Source organism: Bos taurus, chromosome 21, assembly GCF_002263795.3.
Source record: "Bos taurus isolate L1 Dominette 01449 registration number 42190680 breed Hereford chromosome 21, ARS-UCD2.0, whole genome shotgun sequence".
Classification (NCBI taxonomy): domain Eukaryota; kingdom Metazoa; phylum Chordata; class Mammalia; order Artiodactyla; family Bovidae; genus Bos; species Bos taurus.
Window position 1 is genome coordinate 28731477 of NC_037348.1, and position 22865 is coordinate 28754341.

General features: G+C 45.1%; 1 protein-coding gene across 1 annotated transcript in view; it reads right to left on the minus strand.

Annotated features, from left to right (window-relative positions):
- Positions 1–22865, minus strand: part of LOC104975368 (uncharacterized) — a 50208-nt gene extending 27343 nt beyond the window's left edge. Inside the window, exons 1-2 of the mRNA XM_059879308.1 lie at positions 20007–22865; positions 16207–16333 (exon numbers count right to left, since the gene is read on the minus strand). Of these exons, the coding sequence (XP_059735291.1) occupies positions 16207–16333; positions 20007–20571 (692 nt within the window). The 5' untranslated portion in view covers positions 20572–22865. The remainder of the gene's footprint in view (positions 1–16206; positions 16334–20006) is intronic.

Genomic DNA, 22865 nt, shown 5'->3' on the forward strand with positions numbered 1-22865 from the left:
AATGGTACATCATCTATAAAAAATATTGAACTATTATACACCTGAAACTAATATAATGTTGTAAATCAACTATACTGCAGTTAAAAAAGTGATTAAAATGGTAATTTTTTTCTTTTTGTCAGAGTACTCTTTATTTTTATTTTATTGAAGTATCTATTGTGCAGCAAAATGATACCGTTATACATACATATACATTCTTTTTCATTGTGGTGTATCTAAAATATTGAGTATAGTTCCCTGTGCTCTATAGTAGGTCCTTGTTGTTTATCCATCCTGTATTTAATAGTTCGCATCTGCTAATCCCAAACTCCCAGTCCATCCCTCCCCACACCCTCCCCCTTGGCAACCGCAAGCTGTTCTCTATGGCTGTGAGTCTTTCTGTTTCATAGATAAGTTCATTCGTGTCATATTTTAGATTCCACATATAGGTGATATTTGTATTTCCTTACTATACTTCACTTAGTATGATAATCTCTAGATCCATCCATGTTGCTGCAGATGGCCTTATTTCATTCTTTTTTATGGCTGAGGAGTATTCCATTGAAGATACGTACCACATGAGATGGCAAATTTTCTGTTACATACATTTTTACCACAATAGAAATTTGAAAACAAAAGCCCTATACTGCTCTGAAGTATTTTTAAAGTACAATTCTCCTCTTGATTTTCAGAGGAGCCCTTAGAGACTCTTCCTTTCTCCTGCTCCACAGTCACCTGAGGGCCTAGCGCTCAGGTCCCTCTGCAGCTGGGCTCTGGGGACCGTGGGATCCAGGAAGACAGCGCCCTGGGCATGGTGGGCTGGGGCCATGGTGGGGGCTGCCGGTTAGAAAAGCCTAGGGCATGCCGCCCCACATACCTGCCCTTGACCTCACTTCCCTGCTCCTTCCACATCAGAAATGTTTGTGGGCTGAATGCCTTCTCCATACATGAGGTCACATCATAGAACCCTCGTAAGAAAGGGACAGCAAAGCGAGGAGAAGGCAACAAATGTTGAGGTTCACTCACTTCACTTTCAAAGCAGCCCCCACTGCAGATGAGGAAACAGGTGCACAGAGGTGGTGAAGAGCCTTGCATGGGACCATGTTTCACCCCAGCTCTGTCTGACTTGAAACTTTGAATTACATCATAATTACTTCTGAAAGAAAGGGTTAGAGAACCACTGATAGAAAACACCCACCTTGAACAGGCAGAAGGATAACCACTTGCCTGAAGTGTCTTACAATAGGACATCCGGATAAAGAATGCTCGATGCCGCCACGAAAACTAACCTGGAAGAATTTGGGAGGGGCTGAAAGCAGGAGGACACGCTAGCCCATAATATATCCTACCAACCTCCCAGAATCTTTTGTGCTTGAATTCATCTTGGCCGAGAGACATCCACATCACTAGGAAGGACCCTGAGTCACCAAGTATGGTCCAAGCAAGATGACTGGCCGAGACAACCCCAAATCTAACCCGTCGCCATGAGACTGCAAGCCCTGTGGCAGAGCAGTTGTCCTGGATTCCCTGACTTGCTGCTCTCCTCCCAGGCGCCCCTTCCCAATAAAGTCTCTTACTCTATCAGCATGTGTGTCTCCTAGGACAATTCATTTCCGAGTGTTAGAGGAGAGCCCACTCTTGGGCCCTGGAAGTGGTCCCCCTCCTGCAACAAAAGAGTTGATCCTCAAATTTACAAAAAAATATAACAAGCCACCCAAAGGACTTGTTTGGGAGATTTAGTGAAATGACTACACAAGAAGTTTTCCATCAAAGGCAGCCTCGTTGAACGCTTAAATTATGTTTTAACGTAAGTGAAGTGAAGTCACTCAGTCGTGTCTGACTCTTTGCGACCCCACGGACTGTAGCCTACCAGGCTTCTCAGTCCATGGGATTTTCCAGGCAAGAGTACTGGAGTGGGTTGCCATTGCCTTCTCCAGGGGATCTTCCCAACCCAGGGATCCAACCCTGGTCTCCCGCATTGTAGGCAGACTTTACACTCTGAGCCACTAGGGAAGCCCCATGTAAACGGTTATTAAATTGTTTAAAGATGTTTTAGGGCTGAATGGGTTAATTCTATATGATGCATTCCTAATGAAAGGAAACATGGACTATTATTATTCATTATAAAGTGTAAAATAGGAGATTTCACAGCCAGTCAAACCAGAGTTTCGAACTGGGTCCTCCTGCACATTCCCCACCTACATGTGGGTCACAGGCATTCCCTTCTGCAGGTTTCTGCTGGTCTCTGAGCACCCTGGACCACCAGCTACACGGTGCTGCCTGCCTGATCCAGCCAGGAACACCCCTGGGGGAGAAGCATCATCTTCCATGGAGCTTCCAAAACCCTGGGGCTTGTTGCCACTCCCGGCTTCACTTACTCTAAAGATTTATCAAGTCAACAAAAATACAGTAGAATCTCAGTGCTTGGCTTGGGGTTTGAAGATCAATGGCATCTACTATTGGAATGACCTTGGGGCTTTCCAGCTGATTGATGGACTGACTGTGGTGTGGATGCCCAAGGGTCCTCAACTTGGCTCTGCTGCTAATTCCACCCCTAGACTCTTGGCTGCCTCCCTGGTCCTTGCCTCTCCATTCACACCATCTGGGACCTGAAGCTTGTCTGTTCTGCAGCCCTGGGACCTTGGCTTGGTAGCCTTCCTGTTGTCTCCTAGGGAGGTCCGGCTGCCTTTTCTGGGTCAGGGCTGCACAAGAAACCACACAAAGTTGCCAGTTTTGTTGGCTACTTTTGTTCTATAAAGAGGACAGTGTCAGATCCTTCAGTTTCATACTTCTGGAGGAGTAGATGACCTGCTTTTGTTGCCCGATTCAGGGAAGGGAATGGCAACCCACTCCAGTATTCTTCCCTGGGAAATCCCATGGACAGCAGAGCCTGGTGGACTCCAGTCCAAGAGCTCGAAAAGAGTCGGACATGACTGTGTAACTAACCACAATAATCATGGAACAGACAGTTTCTGCCTCAAAGACTTTTTTGAGCCAAACCACCCTTGTTTGATGCCTGTTTCCTCTGCAATGCCACAGGTGGCACCATCACAGGAGGCCTGGATTCCTTCCTGCTTCCTAGAGAGCTCATTGCCCTTTGCCTGACAAGCATCCTTCTTAGGATGGCTCCACTGTGATCATCTTCTGAGGGTGCAGTGACAGGAAGAACATGAAATACTGATCCTGTTCCATTAAGTAATAAATTACAGTTTCTTCCACGTTCTCTTTGGCTGGAAGCTGTACCCAACTTTAGACCTCTTTCTCCACTATGTAAAGAGCAAAGAGGATGTGACGGATCCATCCAAATTAGCCTGCTTTGAGCTGGAAACATCAGTGACACCTCTGTTTACTGTCTTAAAAAGCTTAGTAGCTGATAAATGTTTCTTCGTCAAATGAACTGGAACACATGTGATCCCATAAAACCTGGGCCTGGGCTCATCATACGAGAATGTGGAGCTTCTCCATGTGTGGTGCTGGCCTGTCTCGTAGAAGCTCAGAGTCAGGGGTGGGGTGATGGGGAGAGGCCCAGCCAGGGTGGCTGGTTTCAGGAGAGGACACTTGTCAGCTCCATATATGACATCTCACTGCCAGAGGGGGCTGGGGTGCATTAGAGGAGTGCATGCATACAATAAGATCAAAATACAATGAGCAAAGAAATGGAGACAGAGGAGGATGAAGGTAAAAAGTTAAGATGAAGCCACATTTTTCTCTTTGCCTTTTCATATTTTGAGTTTTCTCTTTCTTTATTGGCCTGTAGGAGTTTCTTGCATATTCCAGGTCTGTGCTGCCCAGTGGGGTCATCACAGGCCCAGTGGGGTCATCACAGGTCCTGTGCGCCTGTTAGAATGACAATTAATTAAAGTACAGCTACTCAGGCACACTGGCCTCATTTCAAGTGCTCAGTAGCCGTTCGTGGCTCTCAGCCAGAGCAAACCTGGAACATTCTCATTGCATGAAAAATCCTCTCAGATAGAGTTATTCTGTCTATGAGCCCCTTGTCAATCTTATTCATTTCAAGCCTTTTTCCAGATTCTTGTTTTCTGCTAACTTTGACTAAGACACTTTCAGAGAGTCACACATAGAGTTTTTATGTGGTCTTATCCATCCTCCTTTGCCCTTTACTTTGGTAAATTGAGGATCTTGTATGATCAGTCTTCTCCCTGAGGTCTCCAAGATATTTCCTTTGACCTTTTTGCATCCACTTCATGGTTTTACTTTTTCTTGTCTTTAACAAAAAATTTTATTGGCATATAGTTGCTTTACAATGTAGTGTTAGATTCAGGTGTACAGCAAAGTGAATCAGTTATACATATGCATATATAGTGGAGGACGGGGGAGCCTGGCGTGCCGCAGCCCATGGGATCGCAAAGAGCTGGACGCTACTCAGCTCTACTGAACAACAGCATAGATAGATCTATTCTTTTTTTTAAGATTCTTTCCCCATATATGTCATTACAGAGGATTGAGTAGAGTTCCACGTGCTATTCAGCAGGTCCTTGTTGTTTATCTATTTTATATATAATGTTTGTCTGTCAATCCCAATCGCCCAATTTATCCCTCCCTCCCTTCCCCTCTGGTAATCATTAAATTTGTTTTCTACATCTGCGACTCTATTTTTGTTTTATAGATAAGTTCATTTGTACCCTTTTTTAAGATTCTACATTTAAGTGATATCATATGATATTTGTCTTTCTCTGTCTGACTTACTTCACTCAGTATGACAATCTCTAGGGCCATTCATGCTTCTCCTGTTTAGGTATTGATTCTAACAGGACATTGCTTACTTTGAGAGGGGTGGGTAGGGAGGAATCCATTTACTGAGACAGGTGTCCCAATCGCTGCTGCTAACACATGGGCTTCTCCCCACTGGTCTGGGGGGCTGCTGCTCTCCCAAGCTCATCCCAAGCCTTTGTGTGGCTTGTGGGTCCATGGCTCTCTCAGCGGCTACATTCACCTCTTTGTTTTTCCAGAGCACACTGCCTTCTTGCTACGACTCTGTAGTGTAACTTCATGTGGGGAGTGTGCCCTGCAACCCCTAGATCTTCTTTTGCCAAAGTATCATAGCTATTCATGGACCCTACCCATCTACCTATGCACTTTAAAATTCATTTTTTTAGGTTCCTCAAATATATTTATGTGTGTACACGCTCAGTTGTGTCCAATTCTTTGTGACCCCATGGACTGTAGCCCACCAGGATCTTCTGTCCATAAGATTCTCCAGGCAAGAGTACTGGAGTGGGTTGCCATTTCCTACTCCAGGGGGATCTTCCCGACCCAGGAATCGAACCAGAGTCTCCTGTAGCACCTGTACTGGCAGGCAGATTTTTTACCACAAGCCACCTGGGAAGCCCTCAAATACGTATGTATATAATATTACATATAAAAACCAGCATCCACTAGTGAAATGCTCTCCTTTGATTTTCAGAGTGTATGTATGGGGCAAGCTCTGAGATTTCCTTCTGAACCTCAGAACAAAGCTGTAAGTGTGAACAGTGATTCAAAGTCCACCCCTGGAGTCTCGGTAGCCCTGGTGCGCCTCGTTTCCAGAGCACTCTGCCTTTGGAGGCTCCTGATGCAGGCAGTGTGTTGCCATGGTAACGGTTACTTTTAGTTAGTACTTTTTATAGATTAAAGGGTTACACCCTGGAGTCTATGCCTGCAAAGGAATAAATCCTAAGGCTGTGTGGTACTTCATCTAATGCAGATATTTACCAGCACAGAGACCTAACCCACCAGCAATGGGAAATTTCAACCTTTGTATTTGATGTGGATATACACTGTTACCAGGGCTACATTTTCTTCAAACTTTTTTTTTTTTTTTTTACAAAATACAAGTTACTCTTTTTTTTAACCCAATGAAATATATCCATATTTAATAAGTTGTGGCAGAAATACATGTGTGTCAGGAGTTTGCCCAGATGGCTGTTTTTCTACCTGGGGCAGAATCCCCAGTTACTGGGGGAAATCTGAAGACATGAAGAAGAGTGTCTCTTGACCTGATTGGGGGACCTCAGGGGCTCCAGGGGGAGAAGGGAGCAGGTGGGCCTAGGTCTGGACACAGCTCAGCCCTTTACCACCTGTGTAGGGTTGAGCTTCAGAAGATGGGGTTTCCCTATCTACAATGCAGAGAGACATAATGCCTCAAAGAGATCCATGTCAAAGTTGCATGATATTTATATGAGGAATCTGAAAATACAACAAAGTAGTGAACACAATATACAGCCTTGACGTACTCCTTTTCCTATTTGGAACCAGTCTGTTGTTCCATGTCCAGTTCTAACTGTTGCTTCCTGACCTGCATACAGATTTCTCAAGAAGCAGATCAGGCGGTCTAGAGTTGGACTGTGAAGAAGGCTGAGCGCCGAAGAATTGATGCTTTTGAACTGTGGTGTTGGAGAAGACTCCTGAGAGTCCCTTGGACTGCAAGGAGATCCAAGCAGTCCATTCTGAAGGAGATCAGCCCTGGGATTTCTTTGGAAGGAATGATGCTAAAGCTGAAACTCCAGTACTTCGGCCACCTCATGTGAAGAGTTGACTCATTGGAAAAGACCCTGATGTTGGGAGGGATTGGGGGCAGGAGGAGAAGGGGATGACAGAGGATGAGATGGCTGGATGGCATCACCGACTCGATGGATGTGAGTCTGAGTGAACTCCAGGAGTTGGTGATGGACAGGGAAGCCTGGCGTGCTGCGATTCATGGGGTCGAAAAGAGTTGGACACGACTGAGCGACTGAACTGAACTGAACTGAGTGAACACAACAAAAAAGAAGACTCATGGACACACAGAACAAACTAATGGTTCCCAGGAAGGTGGGGAAGAGGGAGGGGGGAGGGGCAGCTCAAGCATAGGGCGTTAGCAGGTACAAACTTTCAGATATAAAATAAGCTATAAGAATGTATTGTACAACATGGGGAATACAGCCAATATTTTCATAACTATAAGTAGAATGTGATCTTTATAATAACTCTAAAATTGTGAATGACTATATGATACATCTGGAACATATAATATTGTATAGCTATGTGGGTTTCCCTTGTGGCTCAGATGGTAAAGAATCTGTTTACAATATTGCTTCTATTGAACATTTTGGTGTTTTGGCCCCTGGCATATGGAATCTTAGTTCCCATAAGAGTGATAAAACCCACACTGCTTGCATTGGAAAGTGAAGTCTTAACCACTGGACCACCAGGGAAGTCCCTTCAAAGTGCATTTATGAACCTTATCTCACTTGGATCCTGGAAGAACTTTGTGAACTAGAACCAGCAGGCATTAGTTACATCCTTGTCTAAAATCAGAAGAGACCCTTTCCAGAAAAGTAACAATCGCAGTGAAGGTGAAACAATTTTTAGGCCTTATTCTGTCTCAAAAAAAAAAAAGAAAAGAAAGTGGCTTCTTTTGCCTCTGTGGTTCAACAACACTGCCAAGGTCAGGCTTATGTTGGTTCTCTGGGAATCAGGAGGAGATCGCTGATAAACACATTCCCAGGAAGGGTCTCTTAGACCTCTCAAGGACAGTTGTGATTGTCTACAATACAGATCAGTTTACTCTGCAATGAAATGAACATGTCATGGGCAAGGTCAAAACAGGGTACTTCCCAATCTATGAGCCCTCCCAGGCCTCAGATGGGCATGGGCTGAGGGACACCTACCATGAATACAGCTCAGCCCATCATCTAGATCTTCCCTGGTGGCTCAGATGTTAATCTGCCTGCCAATGCAGGAGACCTGGGTTGGACCCCTGGCTTGGGAAGATACCCTGAAGAAGGGAATGGCAACCCATTCCAGTATTCTTGCCTGGGAAATCCCATGAACAGAGGAGCCTGGCGGGCTATAGTTCAGGGGGTCGCAGAGTCAGACACGACTGAGCAACTAAACAATATCGTTATCTGGGTCCCTGTGATCTCCATCTCAACTGTCCTATTGTGGCCCATGGTATTTCCATTCTTCGAGTCCCCTAGGGAGGAAGAGTTTCCCAAATGGCCCTCAACAATCCCCACCTCCTGGTATTCATGGCTTTGTGTGTATGGGCTGGACCACTGACTTAACTTTAATGAAACAAAATACAGCAGAAGGGATGGGTTATCACTTTTGAGAAAAGGCTATAAAAGACTTCCCTCTTTTTCATATACTCTGTCTTTCTGATGTCTTCACCTGATGTGAAGAGCTGAGTCATCGGAAAAGATCCTGATGCTGGGAAAGACTGAGGGCAGGAGGAGAAGGGGATGACAGAGGATGAGATGGTTGGATGGCATCACCGACTCGATGTACATGAGTTTGGGTAAGGAGCATTGGCTGCGCTTTGCTAGAGCAGCCGTGAAAAGATACCCCACGCCCAAGGTAAGAGAAACCCAAGTAAGACGGTAGGTATTGCAAGAGGGCATCAGAGGGCAGACACACTGAAACCATACTCACAGAAAACTAGTCAATCTAATCACACTAGGTCCACAGCCTTGTCTAACTCAATGAAACTAAGCTATGCCTGTGGGGCAACCCAAGATAGGTGGGTCATGGTGGAGATATCCGACAGAATGTGGTCCACTGGAGAAAGGAATGGCAAACCACTTCAGTATTCTTGCCTTGAGAACCCCATGAACAGTATGAAAAGGCAAAATGATAGGATACTGAAAGAGAAACTCCCCAGGTCAGTAGGTGCCCAATATGCTACTGGAGATCAGTGGAGAAATAACTCCAGAAAGAATGAAGGGATGGAGCCAAAGCAAAAACAATATGCAGGTGTGGATGTGACTGGTGATAGAAGCAAGGTCCGATGCTGTAAAGAGCAATATTGCATAGGAACCTGGAATGTCAGGTCCATGAATCAAGGCAAATTGGAAGTGGTCAAACAAGAGATGGCAAGAGTGAATGTCGACATTCTAGGAATCAGTGAACTGAAATGGACTGGAATGGGTGAATTTAACTCAGATGACCATTATATCTACTACTGTGGGCAGGAATCCCTCAGAAGAAATGGAGTGGCCATTATGGTCAACAAAAGAATCCGAAATGCAGTACTTGGATGCAATCTCAAAAATGACAGAATGATCTCTGTTCGTTTCCAAGGCAAACCATTCAATATCACAGTAATCCAAGTCTATGCCCCAACCAGTAACGCTGAAGAAGCTGAAGTTCAATGGTTCTATGAAGACCTACAAGACCTTTTAGAACTAACACCCCCAAAAGATGTCCTTTTCATTATAGGGGACTGGAAAGCAAAAGTAGGAAGTCAAGAAACACCTGGAGTAACAAATTTGGCCTTGGAATATAGAATGAAGCAGGGCAAAGACTAATAGAGTTTTGCCAAGAAAATGCACTGGTCATAACAAACACCCTCTTCCAACAACACAAGAGAAGACTCTACACATGGACATCACCAGATGGTCAACACCAAAATCAGACTGATTATATTCTTTGCAGCCAAAGATGGAGAAGCTCTATACAGTCAGCAAAAACAAGACCAGGACCTGACTGTGGCTCAAACCATGAACTCCTTATTGCCAAATTCAGACTTAAATTGAAGAAAGTAGGGAAAACCACTAGACCATTTAGGTATGACCTAAATCAAATCCCTTATGATTATACAGTGGAAGTGAAAAATAGATTTAAGGGCCTAGATCTGATACATAGAGTTCCTGATGAATTATGGAATGAGGTTCGTGACATTGTACAGGAGACAGGGATCAAGACCATCCCCATGGAAAAGAAATGCAAAAAAGCAAAATGGCTGTCTGGGGAGGCCTTACAAATAGCTATGAAAAGAAGAGAAGTGAAAAGCAAAGGAGAAATGGAAAGATATAAACATCTGAATGCAGAATTCCAAAGAATAGCAAGAAGAGATAAGAAAGCCTTCTTCAGCGATCAATGCAAAGAAATAGAGGAAAACAACAGAATGGGAAAGACTAGGGATCTCTTCAAGAAAATCAGAGATACCAAACGAACATTTCATGCAAAGATGGGCTCAATAAAGGACAGAAATGGTATGGACCTAACAGAAGCAGAAGATATTAAGAAGAGACGGCAAGAATACATAGAAGAACTGTACAAAAAAGATCTTCGCGACTCAGATAATCACGATGGTGTGATCACTGACCTAGAGCCAGACATCCAGGACTGTGAAGTCAAGTGGGCCTTAGAAAGCATCACTACGAACAAAGCTAGTGGAGGTGATAGAATTCCAGTTGAGCTATTCCAAATCCTGAAAGATGATGCTGTGAAAGTGCTGCACTCAATATGCCAGCAAATTTGGAAAACTCAGCAGTGGCCACAGGACTGGAAAAGGTCAGTTTTCATTCCAATCCCAAAGAAAGGCAATGCCAAAGAATGCTCAAACTACCGCACAATTGCACTCATCTCACACGCTAGTAAAGTAATGCTCAAAATTCTCCAAGCCAGGCTTCAGCAATATGTGAACCGTGAACTTCCAGATGTTCAAGCTGGTTTTAGAAAAGGCAGAGGAACCAGAAATCAAATTGCCAACATCTGCTGGATCATCGAAAAAGCAAGAGAGTTCCAGAAAAACATCTATTTCTTCTTTATTGACTATGCCAAAGCCTTTGACTGTGTGGCTCACAATAAACTGTGGAAAATTCTGAAAGAGATGGGAATACCAGACCACCTGATCTGCCTCTTGAGAAACCTATATGCAGGTCAGGAAGCAACAGTTAGAACTGGACATGGAACAACAGACTGGTTCCAAATAGGAAAAGGAGTTGGTCAAGGCTGTATATTGTCACCCTGTTTATTTAACTTATATGCAGAGTACATAATGAGAAATGCTGGACTGGAAGAAACACAAGCTGGAATCAAGATTGCTGGGAGAAATATCAATAACCTCAGATATGCAGATGACAAGACCCTTATGGCAGAAAGTGAAGAGGAACTCAAAAGCCTCTTGATGAAAGTGAGGGTGGAGAGTGAAAAAGCTGGCTTAAAGCTCAACATTCAGAAAACGAAGATCATGCCATCTGGTCCCGTCACTTCATGGGAAATAGATGGGGAAACAGTGGAAACAGTGTCAGACTTTATTTTGGGGGGCTCCAAAATCACTGCAGATGGTGATTGCAGCCATGAAATTAAAAGATGCTTACTCCTTGGAAGGAAAGTTATGACCAACCTAGATAGCATATTCAAAAGCAGAGACATTACTTTGCCAACAAAGGTTCGTCTAGTCAAGGCTATGGTTTTTCCTGTGGTCATGTATGGATGTGAGAGTTGGACTGTGAAGAAACCTGAGTGCCGAAGAATTGATGCTTTTGAACTGTGGTGTTGGAGAAGACTCCTGAGAGTCCCTTGGACTGCAAGGAGATCCAAGCAGTCCATTCTGAAGATCAGCCCTGGGATTTCTTTGGAAGGAATGATGCTAAAGCTGAAACTCCAATACTTTGGCCACCTCATGCGAAGAGTTGACTCATTGGAAAAGACTCTGATGCTGGGAGGGATTGGGGGCAAGAGGAGAAGGGGACGACAGAGGATGAGATGGCTGGATGGCATCACTGACTCGATGGACATGAGTCTGAGTGAACTCCGGGAGTTGGTGATGGACAGGGAGGCCTGGCATGCTGCGATTCATGGGGTCGCAAAGAGTCAGACATGACTGAATGACTGATCTGATCTGATCTGTCTTTCTGACTCTCCTCAAGTGTTTGCTCTGATAGAGTAAGAGGAAAATCCACATTGTGAGAAACTCTGGGATGCTTCCAACTGTGTTGGTCACTCAGTTGTGTCTGACTCTTTGCGACCCTGTGAACTGTAGCCCACCAGGCTCCTCTGTCCATGGGATTCTCCAGGTAAGAATACTAGAGTGATTGCCATTCCCTTCTTTAGGGAATCTTCCTGACCCAAGGATCGAACCCAGGTCTTCTGCATTGCAGGCAGATTCTTTACCATCTGAAGCTTCCAACTACCTGCCAGTAGATTCAAGAGCTTGGTCCTAACATCTCAGAGGGAACTGAATCCTGCCAACAACCATGGGAGGGAGCCTGGAAGTGGGTCCTTCTCCCATGAAGCCTTCAGATGAGACCCCAGCCCTGGCAAACACCCTAATAGTGATGGCCTGTGAGAACCCCTGAGCTGTGTAAACCAGCTAAATTGTGCCTGGATTCCTGACCCACAGAAATGATGAGATGATAACTGTGGGATTTTCTGCTTTTGTTTTTGTCTTCTCGACACATGGGGATATTAGTTCCCTGACTAGGAATTGAACCTGCGCCTCCTGCCATGAAAGTGCAGCGTCTTAACCACTGGATCACCGGGAAGTCCCTCAAAACTGTGTTTTTTAAGCTACACATACTGGGGTGATTTGAGGATAATTTATTATTTAGCAAGCGATAATTAACACACCCAGATTCCAACACCTGGGGCTATCTTTGCTCCTATTGATTACGACAAGGCACCTTGAAGTTCTCCTGCCCTTTTCTCAAGGCCTTTAAATTTACACTTCTTTAGGAAGGAAAGATGGAGAAGGCAATGGCACGCCAGTCCAGTACTCTTGCCTGGAAAAGCCCATGGACGGAGGAGCCTGGAAGGCTGCAGTCCATGGGGTCGCTGAGGTTCGGACATGACTGAGCGACTTCACTTTCACGCATTGGAGAAGGAAATGGCAACCCACTCCAGTGTTCTTGCCTGGAGAATCCCAGGGACAGGGGAGCCTGATAGGCTGCCGTCTATGGGGTTGCACAGAGTTGGACACGACTGAAGTGACTTAGCAGCAGCAGCAGTAGGAAGGAAAGATCTCCAGTATCAGCCTCTTGGCACCCCTTCTTCTGCTGGACAACACCTCTCCAGCTTCTTGTCTGAAAACAACACCTTCCTCGCCTTGGACTCACTTCGTCCCAACACTTAGCTTGAGTCCAGACTGTCTTCGTCGTTGATGGATTCCAATCCCAGAGCCCGATGCTGGGGTTCTGAGCCTGACCCAGGCAGCAGACCTTTTATCACTGCTGTGTTTGATGGTTGGTCTGTGGCATTCTTGACCCCATATGACACCCACTCAGATCAAACCATCTTAGTAGCCTTGTCGGATGGCCCGACTCCCTCCTTGACCAGTACACAGCCAGGTTCACAATTGGATCCTGGTGGCCAGCCCTGGCTGTGGCTCCCCAACTGCTCTGCTCAGGCTTTTTATGTCACTGACCTTTCCAACGCTACCCCCTGAGGAGGCACGCACCATCTCTCAAAGGCCTGTGCCAAATTCTGAGCTCCTTCTCCTATCTTTCCAGGGAACAAGGGTTGCGGAGTAGGGGGGGACTTGCAAACAGGCCAGTTCTTCAGGGGAGATGTGAGCACAGTGGGTCCAAGAAGAGTCTGGCATCAGAACCCCCCTCAGTGGCTCTGCAGTGACTCAAGGCAGTGGGGCATGGAACATGGGTCAGAACCAGCTCTCAGACTCTTTCAGCAAGGATGAAGCAGACTGTTGACTTGGAGCTAGGAAAAAGAGTAAAAGTACCTTTCTCTGGCTTCCAGGGAAAGTCATAGACAGATACTAACCCACTCATCCAATCTGTCCTCATCTCAAGCTCTCTACTCCCACCACTTTCTATTCCAGAATTCTTTACTTGAAAAAATATTTATTGAATGGATGAACCCCTCACACGTTATGTGAAGCAAAAGAATCTATATACAAAAGAGAAAATGCTGTGTACCTCCTTTAGATGGCTTTTTAGAATAGACGGACCTCGGCTAATGTGAAAAAAAGAAAAAAATCCTACTAGGCACCTCTGGTTGGTAAGGGATTGCCTGACAAGAGATGAGGAACTTTCTGGACTAATGGAGACGTTCTCTGTCCTGAGTGTGTGTATTTGCTAAAATGATCAGCCAACTCTGTGGTTCTGTCACTATGCCATTTTCACATATGTAAATTTTATCTCCAATAAAACTAAAAAAAAAAAAAAAAATAAACCAGGGGCAGGGAGTGGGTGAGGTTACAGAAGAAGCAGAAATGGCAGAACAGTAATGAAGGTGTGCAGATAAGTGTTTTTTAGGGGAGGAACCACCTTTTACTTCTTTGCATTCCTCCCAAAACTTAGCCCTATGGTGCTCAGTAAACATTTGTTCAAAGTATTTATTTAGAAAGTAAGTATCTCCTTATAAAACTTGCCTGTGTTATATATGTATTTATAGTCTGAATGCTTGTGTCTCCTCCTGTGTTTAGTTGCTCAGTCATGTCTGACTCTTTGCGACCTCACAGACTGTAGCTTGTCAGGCTCCTCTGTCCATAGGATTCTCCAGGCAAGAACACTGGAGTTGGTTGCCATTTCCTACTCCAGAGGATCTTCCTGACCCAGTGATGGAACTTGAGTCTCTTGTGTCTCCTGCACAGGTAGGTACTCTTTACCACTAGCACCACCTAGGAAGCCCCCCTGCCCACCCCGCCCCTCCGCCCGCTCCAAATTCTATGTTTAGATTGTAACCTGCAATATTGAGGGTGTTAGGAGGAGTCTTTGGAAGGTGGTTAGGTCATGAGGGTGGAGCCCTCACAGGTAGGATTAGTGCCCTTATAAAAGGGGCCCCAGAGAGCCCCCTTGCTTCTTCTGCCAAGTGAGAAAACAGAGAGAAAGCAGCCATATATGAATCAAGAAGCTCTAGCCAGACACTGAATCTGCCAGCACCTTGATCTTGGATGTCTCAGGATCCAGAACTGTGAGAAATAAATATTTGTCTTTAAATGCCACCTAGTTGAAGCTATTTTGTTGTAACAACTCAAATGTATAAAGATATATGCAGATTTTAAATATCAAGAATTCTTTCTCAAAATATTGAACTAAATGATTAATTGTTACTGAGACATGCTCTTTTATGAAAGGAAATATAAAAATAGGTAAAATTTGAACATAACTTTTCAGTTATTTAATTTTGTGACATGCCAATTCAGTGTATTTCCTGTTTGACAGATTCTGTCTGTATTATTTTTGGTATCTGTCCTCATGCAAACCATCCATATGCTGAGTTGGTTGTAGGGGAAACATTTGTTCTAACAGAGTTCTTGGGACTTGAACTGAATCTGAACCCACTCAAGCATTTGGAGAACCATCATTTTTAGGAGTTGACCGCAAATAAGAGGAACTATATGTATCTATTGGGCTTGTCCGGTGGCTCAGTGGTAAAGAATCCACCTGCCAATGCAGGGGATGTGGGCCCAATCCTTGGGTTGGGGAGATCCCCTGGAGAAGGATTGGCAACCCACTCTTGCCTGGGAAATTCCACAGACAGAGAAGCCTGGCAGGCTACATTCCAGGAGCTTGCAAAGAGCTGGCCATAGCTGAGCACACAAAGAAGCATTAGAATACATTTTAGGGGTCAATACATGATTCTTAACCTCCATTGAGATGTTAGAATTTTACCACTGAAATGCAGAGTTACCTGGGAAGCTCCGAAAGTGCAGAGTTGGGGCTCCAATAAAGAATGAAACCCCATTACAGATGAACCTATTTCCAAGGCATAGAGACACAAATTTAGAGAAAGGACTTGTAGACGCAGGAGGGGAAGGAGAAGGTAGGATGAACTGAGACAGTAGCACTGACATATATACACCACCACGTGTAAAACAGCACAGGAAGCTCAGCTCAGTGCTCTGTGATGATTAGGAGGGGTGGGATGGGGCAGAGATGGGAGGAGGCTCAAGAGGGAAGGGATATATTTTATACATATATATATATATACACACACACACATATATATATATATATGATTCAGTTTGTTGTACAGCACAAATTGACACAACATTGCAAAGCAATTATCCTCCAATTTAAAAGAAGAACAAAACCCCAGGAAAGTCGGGAGTGTTATCAAGGGATAACTGTGCTCTCCAAGAACTGTTCTTTCTATACTATGAAACAACCCAAGAAGCCACACAGCAACCTAGGTATGTCCTTGGAAATATGGGCATCAGCATGACAATTTGTAAAGGGCTTCCCCAGTGGCTCAGCAGTAAAGAATCTGTCTACCATCAGGAGGCACAGGAGACCTAGGTTTGATCCATGGATTGGGAAGATGCCCTGGAGAAGGGAATGGCAACCCATTCCAGTATTCTTGCCTGGAGAATCCCATGGACAAAGGAACCTGGCAGGCTACAGCCCATGGGGTCGCAAAGAGTCGGACATGACTGAGAACACAAGATGATTTCTAAAGGCCCAGGGGTCAGGGTGGAATCAGATCTACACAGGAGGAAGAAATCTAAAAAGAAAAAGGCAGGACTTTTGAAAGGCTGCAAACATACTGGGAATGTGAACATACTTGTTAAATAATTGAAGACTTTCCAGATCCTCCAGCTCAAGGACTCTGTGAAGTTTTTCAGGCTGACCTCCAGCCTTTGCCTTCTGCTCTGCGGCAGCTGAGTCTTGCAGGGCCCCGCGGGTCCTCTCTGAGTCGGAACAGAACCAGGAGTCAAAAAGTCTGGTGAGACACTGGCTCACCTGTCGCTGCCCATTTCCCTTGCCTTAAGTCATCTGTCGCTGGAGATGTGGCCATTTAAGTGGCACACAAAAGGACAAACAGGGTTCGGGCCAGATTTTGCTGATTAGATACCTGTTAGTTCACTGAAACATGATTCATGGTTAGTCCTTCAAAAGAAACAGTCTCTCACCTGCTGGGGCTGGGAAGAGATGGGCTGGCATTCAGAAGCCCATGTTGCTCTCTTTCTGGGTACAGAACTCTGGAGTCAGCATTTACATTTCCTATGATATGGAATGTTTGTTTCATGGAAACAGGGAAGGAAGAAGAGGAAGGAGGAACGGGAATCCCTTTCTCAGGTGGCTTCCTGCGAGCCGCTGACCCAGGACAGGCACAGCCTGGTGGGGCTGGGAGGCACAGTCATGTGAGGTTCACCAGGGAAGCTTGTCTTCTCCCCCTCCAGGGCCTGGTTCAAATCGTTACGTCTGATCAAACCATCTGAGACTTTGTTCTTGGCCAGCGTCTTCGTCCCGCCTCCCATCTGTCATAAGAGGCCACCTTCCCAGGCAAAGAGCTGATGGCACCCACTTAAACCTTCTGTGGGGGCCCTTCAGCATCCGAGGCCACTCGCCAACCTCTCTGCCCACCCCTGCCTGCCCTGGCCCTCAGCTCTCATGCCCCTCCTGCTCACATGCCCACTCACGTGCACCTTCCCCACCCTCCCAGCACGGTCTCAAACCTACCAGGTGCTGACGTGCTGTGGTCTGTGTGGCTACAGGGAATCCCATCATCCTGGAAGAACTCCCTTAGGAGCTGGGCTGAGGGAGAGGCCCACTTATGTGGTCTTTTCAGCTCTAGGGCCTGCCTCTCTGGCCTGTGCACAAGGATGGGAACAGGAGAAATGGGGCGGCCACCTTAAGGGGCCATAGGGGTGAGTTTCTCGCCCTATGTGGGGGCCTCTCTCCTGTGATTAAGGGTGTCAGGCACTCTTCATTTCTATGGGCACAAATGACTGTTACAACAAGTCCTTCTGCAAACATTACAATGTGGACAGAGGACTTCCCTGGTGGCACAGTGGATAAGAACCTGCCTGCCAATGCAGGGGACGTGCGTTCGATCCCTGGTCCAGGAAGATTCCACATGCCAAGGAGCAACTAAGCCCATGTGTCACAACTACTGAGCCCATGCTCTGGAGCCTGTGCTCTGCAACAAGAGAAGCCACCACACTGAGACTTCTGTGTACAGCAACAAAGAGTAGCCCCCACTCACTGCAACTAGAGAAAGCCCATGCACAGCAACGAAGAACCAGCACAGCCAAAAATAAATAAATAAAAATTATTTTTAAAATGTGGGCATAAAACACCATCATGCTCTTGGGCCCCACATCACACTAGCTGCTGATATGGAGCAAAATACAATAACTTCTCGCCTTCACCTTTATACTGATTAAGTCATTTTTCCTTTGCATTTGCTCTGAAGCATAACTGCTAACTGAGATGCTTTTTTGCGTGGTCACGCTGGGACATGTTTGTTTATGGTATGTATGTCTAATGATGGCAGCTGGCCCTGTGTATATAAGAAGAATGGAAAGGCCTCCTAGGCGTTTGCACAAGCTCATTCTACTCGCACCTGAGGAGACCAGTTACTTCTGAAGGGAGATGTCATAATGGGCCATCATAAAGCAGCTCCTTCTCGGGACCCACGGAGAGTGAGCCCCACAGTTGGGTCACCCCATACTGGAAGAAAGTAAACCTCTGTAAAGAACTTGAAGAAGAACTTGAAATTGTTAACTAGGGAACCAGCTACAGAGGTTACTTTAAAACTCTTAAATCCTGACCATCCATATGAAATTCAGTTAGCAAAAGACATTGAACATTTTAGAATTTGATTTTTGAAAAGTAATCCCTCCAGTTAAATTCTTGATAATGCATTGCTGTGTTTGTATGTATATATATATACACACACACAGATTTTAATTTTTGAGGAGTTTTAGGCTCGTATAGAAGTTGCAAAAATAATACAGACAGCTCCCATGTATCTTTCACTCTACTTCCTCCAATATATTGTTTTGCATAATCCTAGTTATGATATCAAATAGTCAGTCAACCATCTAAACCAGAAAGCTGATATTGGCACTGTGCTAATCCATAGATGTTATTCAGATTGTACTAGTTTTTACATGCACTGTTTTTGTGTGTGTTTTTGGTTTTTTGCTTTTTGTGGTTGTTGTATAGTTCTATGGCTTCCCTGGTGGCACTAGTGGTAAAGAACCTGCCTGCCACTGCAGGAGACAGAAGAGGCGGCAGTTTGATCCCTAGGTCAGGAAGATCCCCTGGAAAAGGAAATGGCAACCTACTCCACTATTCTTGCCTGGAGATTCCATGGACAGAGGAGCCTGGTGGGCTAGGATCCATGGGGTTGAAGGGACTTAGCACGCAAACAGGCATATAGTTGTGTAAAATGTTATCACTAATACAGATTTGCATAACCACAGTTACTCCTATTCCCTTTACTTGCAGCCCTGGACAATCACAAATCTATTTTCTGTCTCTATGGATTTATCTCTTTTGGACCTTTCATACGACTGGAATCATACAATATGTGGCATTTTGTAACTGGCTTATTTCTTTCAGCATAAAGTTTTCAAGGTCCATCCATGTTGCAGCATCTTTTAGGCCTTCATTACTTTTTATGTCACAGTAATATTTCATTGTACAAGTATACCATATTTTGCTTATTCACTCATCAGTTGATGGTCATTTGGATCATTGCTTCTTGGCTATCATGAATAATGCTGTTGTGAACATTCTCACACAGGTTTTTTCTGTGGACATATGTTTTTACTTCTCGTGGGAATATACCAAGCAGTAGAATCCTGGTCACATGGTAACTCTTACATTTTGAGGAACCATTGCAACTTGTGTGCCTTCATGTGTAGAATGAAAGCTCAGGCCAGCTTCCATGAACAGAACCTTAATCTATTAATGTTTTGGTGGTGGTTTAGTCACTAAGTCATGTCCAACACATGACCCTCATGGACTGCAGCCTGCCAGGTTCCTCTGTCCATGGGATTTCTCAGGCAAGAATCCTGGAGTGGGCTGCCATTTCCTTCTCCAGGGGAATCTTCCCCACCCAGGGATTAAACCCACATCTCCTACATTGCAGGTGGATTCTTTACTGATTGAGCCACCAGAGAAGTCCAATTAATACTTTATGCTTTGCAATTAAAAGTCCTTGTTAAAATCAGAAAGGTGAAAATCATTCTATCAGACAACCGAAATCACCCTCTAGGCTGTGTCCTGGAAGGTTTTATGTGATGCCACAGACATTTATTTCTGTGTCATCAGTACTGGAAAGGAGTACTGAAAGAAGTTCTGGATCTTTTTATTAAAACAAAAATCAATGCTGTCTTGAAGTTCCTTTTTTTTTTTTTGGCCGTGCAGTAGGGCATGTGGGATCTTGTTCCCTGCCTGACAAGGGATCTAACACACGTCCCTTTCAGTGGAAGCACAGTGTCTTCATCACTGGACCACCAGGAAAGCCCCTGAAACTCATTCTTAAAGAGTGTGGTTGTGGTACCAGATATTTTGATTAGACCATTATTCATCCTTCTTACCACTGCTCAGAGCAAAGCGTGTTCTTACCTTGGAAGTAAAGAAAAAGGCAGGTGAGCAGGTAAGGGCAGAATTCCTCCAGATGAGAGCAAAAAGCACAGAACGCCTCCGGCCCTTTGGAGCCCAGCTTCAGGAAGAAAGCGTCCACTTTCTGCTGAGAGCCAGCCCGGGAGAGGATCTGGGTGCCCTCCTGCAGGGAGAACAGGCCATCGTACACCAGATGTGGAAGCACCGAGCCCACGTCCAGGGCCCGCAGCGCCCTCTCTCGGTAACTCCCGGGGATCTCCGCGAGCAGCTGGGCCCGCCTCTCCCTTTCTCTCCGCGCCCTCGGCTCGCAGTGGTAGAACCAAGAGTCGGCGCCTCTCTCTGCTGCCCTGGCACGCGGAGGGCCCAAGAAACCGCTCCCCCCCGGGCCTGGCGGCTCCTCGACCTCCGCGGGCACCGTCCACACCGCGCGGGCATCTGCAGGCCGACTCATCCCGCCGTCCGGAGAGACTGCAGTTCTGCGGGGAGGGCTGGGATTAAACCTGCAGTGCTGGCGGTCGTGCCCTAAGAGGATTGCGCTGCACTGTGAACCCCTTGTGGGGGTGAACATGAAAAGAGGAGCCAGAGGCAGCCTGACTGAATCCCCTCCCGCTGAAATTCCTCCTCCGGTTCCCAGGTGAGCACTCTCATCCCATCCCAGGTGACCCCTACATCACTCCACGCCCCCCACCATAACACATTTACAGGTGACTTGGAAAATACAGAACGAAGCTACATACAGTTCAAGTATTGTTGTTCATTGTTCAGTCGTTTCAGGCTCTCTGCGACCCCACGGACTGCAGTTCACCAGGCTTCCATGCCCTCCACTATCTCCTGGAGTTTACTCCAATTCATGTCCAACGAGTTGGTCATGCTATCTAACCATTTCATCCGCTGCCACCCCCTTCTCCTCCTGCCCTCAATCTTTCCTAGCATCAGGGTCTTTTCCAATGAGTCAGCTCTTCACATCAGGTGACCAAAGTATTGTAGCTTAAGCTTTAGCATCAGTTCTTCCAATGAATATCCAGGGTTGATTTCCTTTAGGATTGACTGGTTTGATATTGCTGCCTTCTCCAACACCACAGTTTGAAAGTATCAGTTCTTCAGCACTCAGCCTTCTTTATAGTCCTTGTTTATGGTCTCTCACATCCTCACATGGCTACTGGAAAAACCATAGCTTTGACTACATACACTTTTGTTGGCAAAGTGATGTCTCTGCTTTTTGATATGCTGTCTAGTCTTGTCATAGCTTTTCTTCCAAGGAGCAAGCATCTTTTAATTTCCTGGCTACAGTCACCAATTTGCCTTGATTCATGGACCTAACATTCCAGGTTCCTATGAAATACAGTTCTTTACAGGATCTGTAAAGTTCTTTACAGGACTTTACCTCCATCACCAGTCACATCCACAACTGGGTATTGTTATATTGTCACTCTGCTTATCTAACATATGCAGAATACATCATGCGAAGTGCCAGGCTGCATGAAGCACAGCTGGAATCAAGATTCCTGGGAGAAATATCAATAACCTCAGATATGTAGATGACACCACCCTTATGGCAGAAAGTGAAGAAGAACTAAAGAGCCTCTTGATGAAAGTGAAAGAGGAGCGTGAAAAAGTTGGCTTAAAACTCAACATTCAGAAAACTAAGATCATGGCATCCGGTCCCATCACTTCATGGCAAATAGATGGGAAAATAATGGAAACAGTGAGAGACTATTTTTTTGGACTGCAGATGATGACTGCAGCCATAAAATTAAAAGATGCTTACTCCTTGGAAGAAAAGTTATGACCAACCTAGACAGCATATTAAAAAGCAGAGACATTACTTGGCCAACAAAAGTCCGTCTAGTCAAAGGTATAGTTTTTCCAGTAGTCATGTATGGTTGTGAGAGTTCGACTATAAAGAAAGCTGAGCACTGAAGAATTGTTGCTTTTGAACTATGGTGTTGGAGAAAACTCTTACAAGTCCCTTGGATTGCAGGGAGATCCAACCAGTCCATCCTAAAGGAAATCAGTCCTGAGTATTCGTTGGAAGGACTGATGCTGAAGCTGAAACTCCAATACTTTGGCCATCTGATGTGAAGAGCTGACTCATTGGAAAGGCCCCTGATGCTGGGAATGATTGAAGGTGGGAGGAGAAGGGGGCAACAGAGGATGACATGGTTGGGTGGCATCACTAACCCAATGGACATGAGTTTGAGCAAGCTTCGGGAGTTGGTGATGGACAGGGAGGCCTGGAATGCTGCAGTCCATGGGGTAGCAAAGAGTAGGAAATGACTGAGCAACTGAACTGAACTATAGTCACCATCCACAGTAATTTTGGAGCTCAAGAAAATAAAATCTGCCACTGTTTCCATTTTTTCCCAATCTGTTTGTCATGAAGTGATGGGACTTGATGCCATGATCTTAATTCCACTATATATTACAAGTATTTTTTAAATAGATAAATTAAGATTTTTAGTTGGAGTTTCAATATCAAACCCTCAAAAATTAATAGAATGAGTAGACAGAAAAGTAGAAGGATATAGCAGAACTGGAGAGCACTGTGGACCAATTCATCATAATAAAGATGTATACAGTTTTCACACAACAGTAGGATACAAATTCTATTCAAGTTCCCATATACTATAAACCAGGAGGTACTAGTACATATCCAGGGACATAAAAGAAGGTGCAAAAATTTCATGGTCTAAAGGTATTGAAATCACACAGAGTCTGTTCTCTTATCATTGTGGAATTATGTTAGAAATCAATATCAAAAGATATTTGAAAATAATCCACACATTTACAACTGCAATGTGACATTTACCAAGAGAGATCTTTGACTTAGCCATTGAAAGCCTCAATAAAGTTAAAGACTGA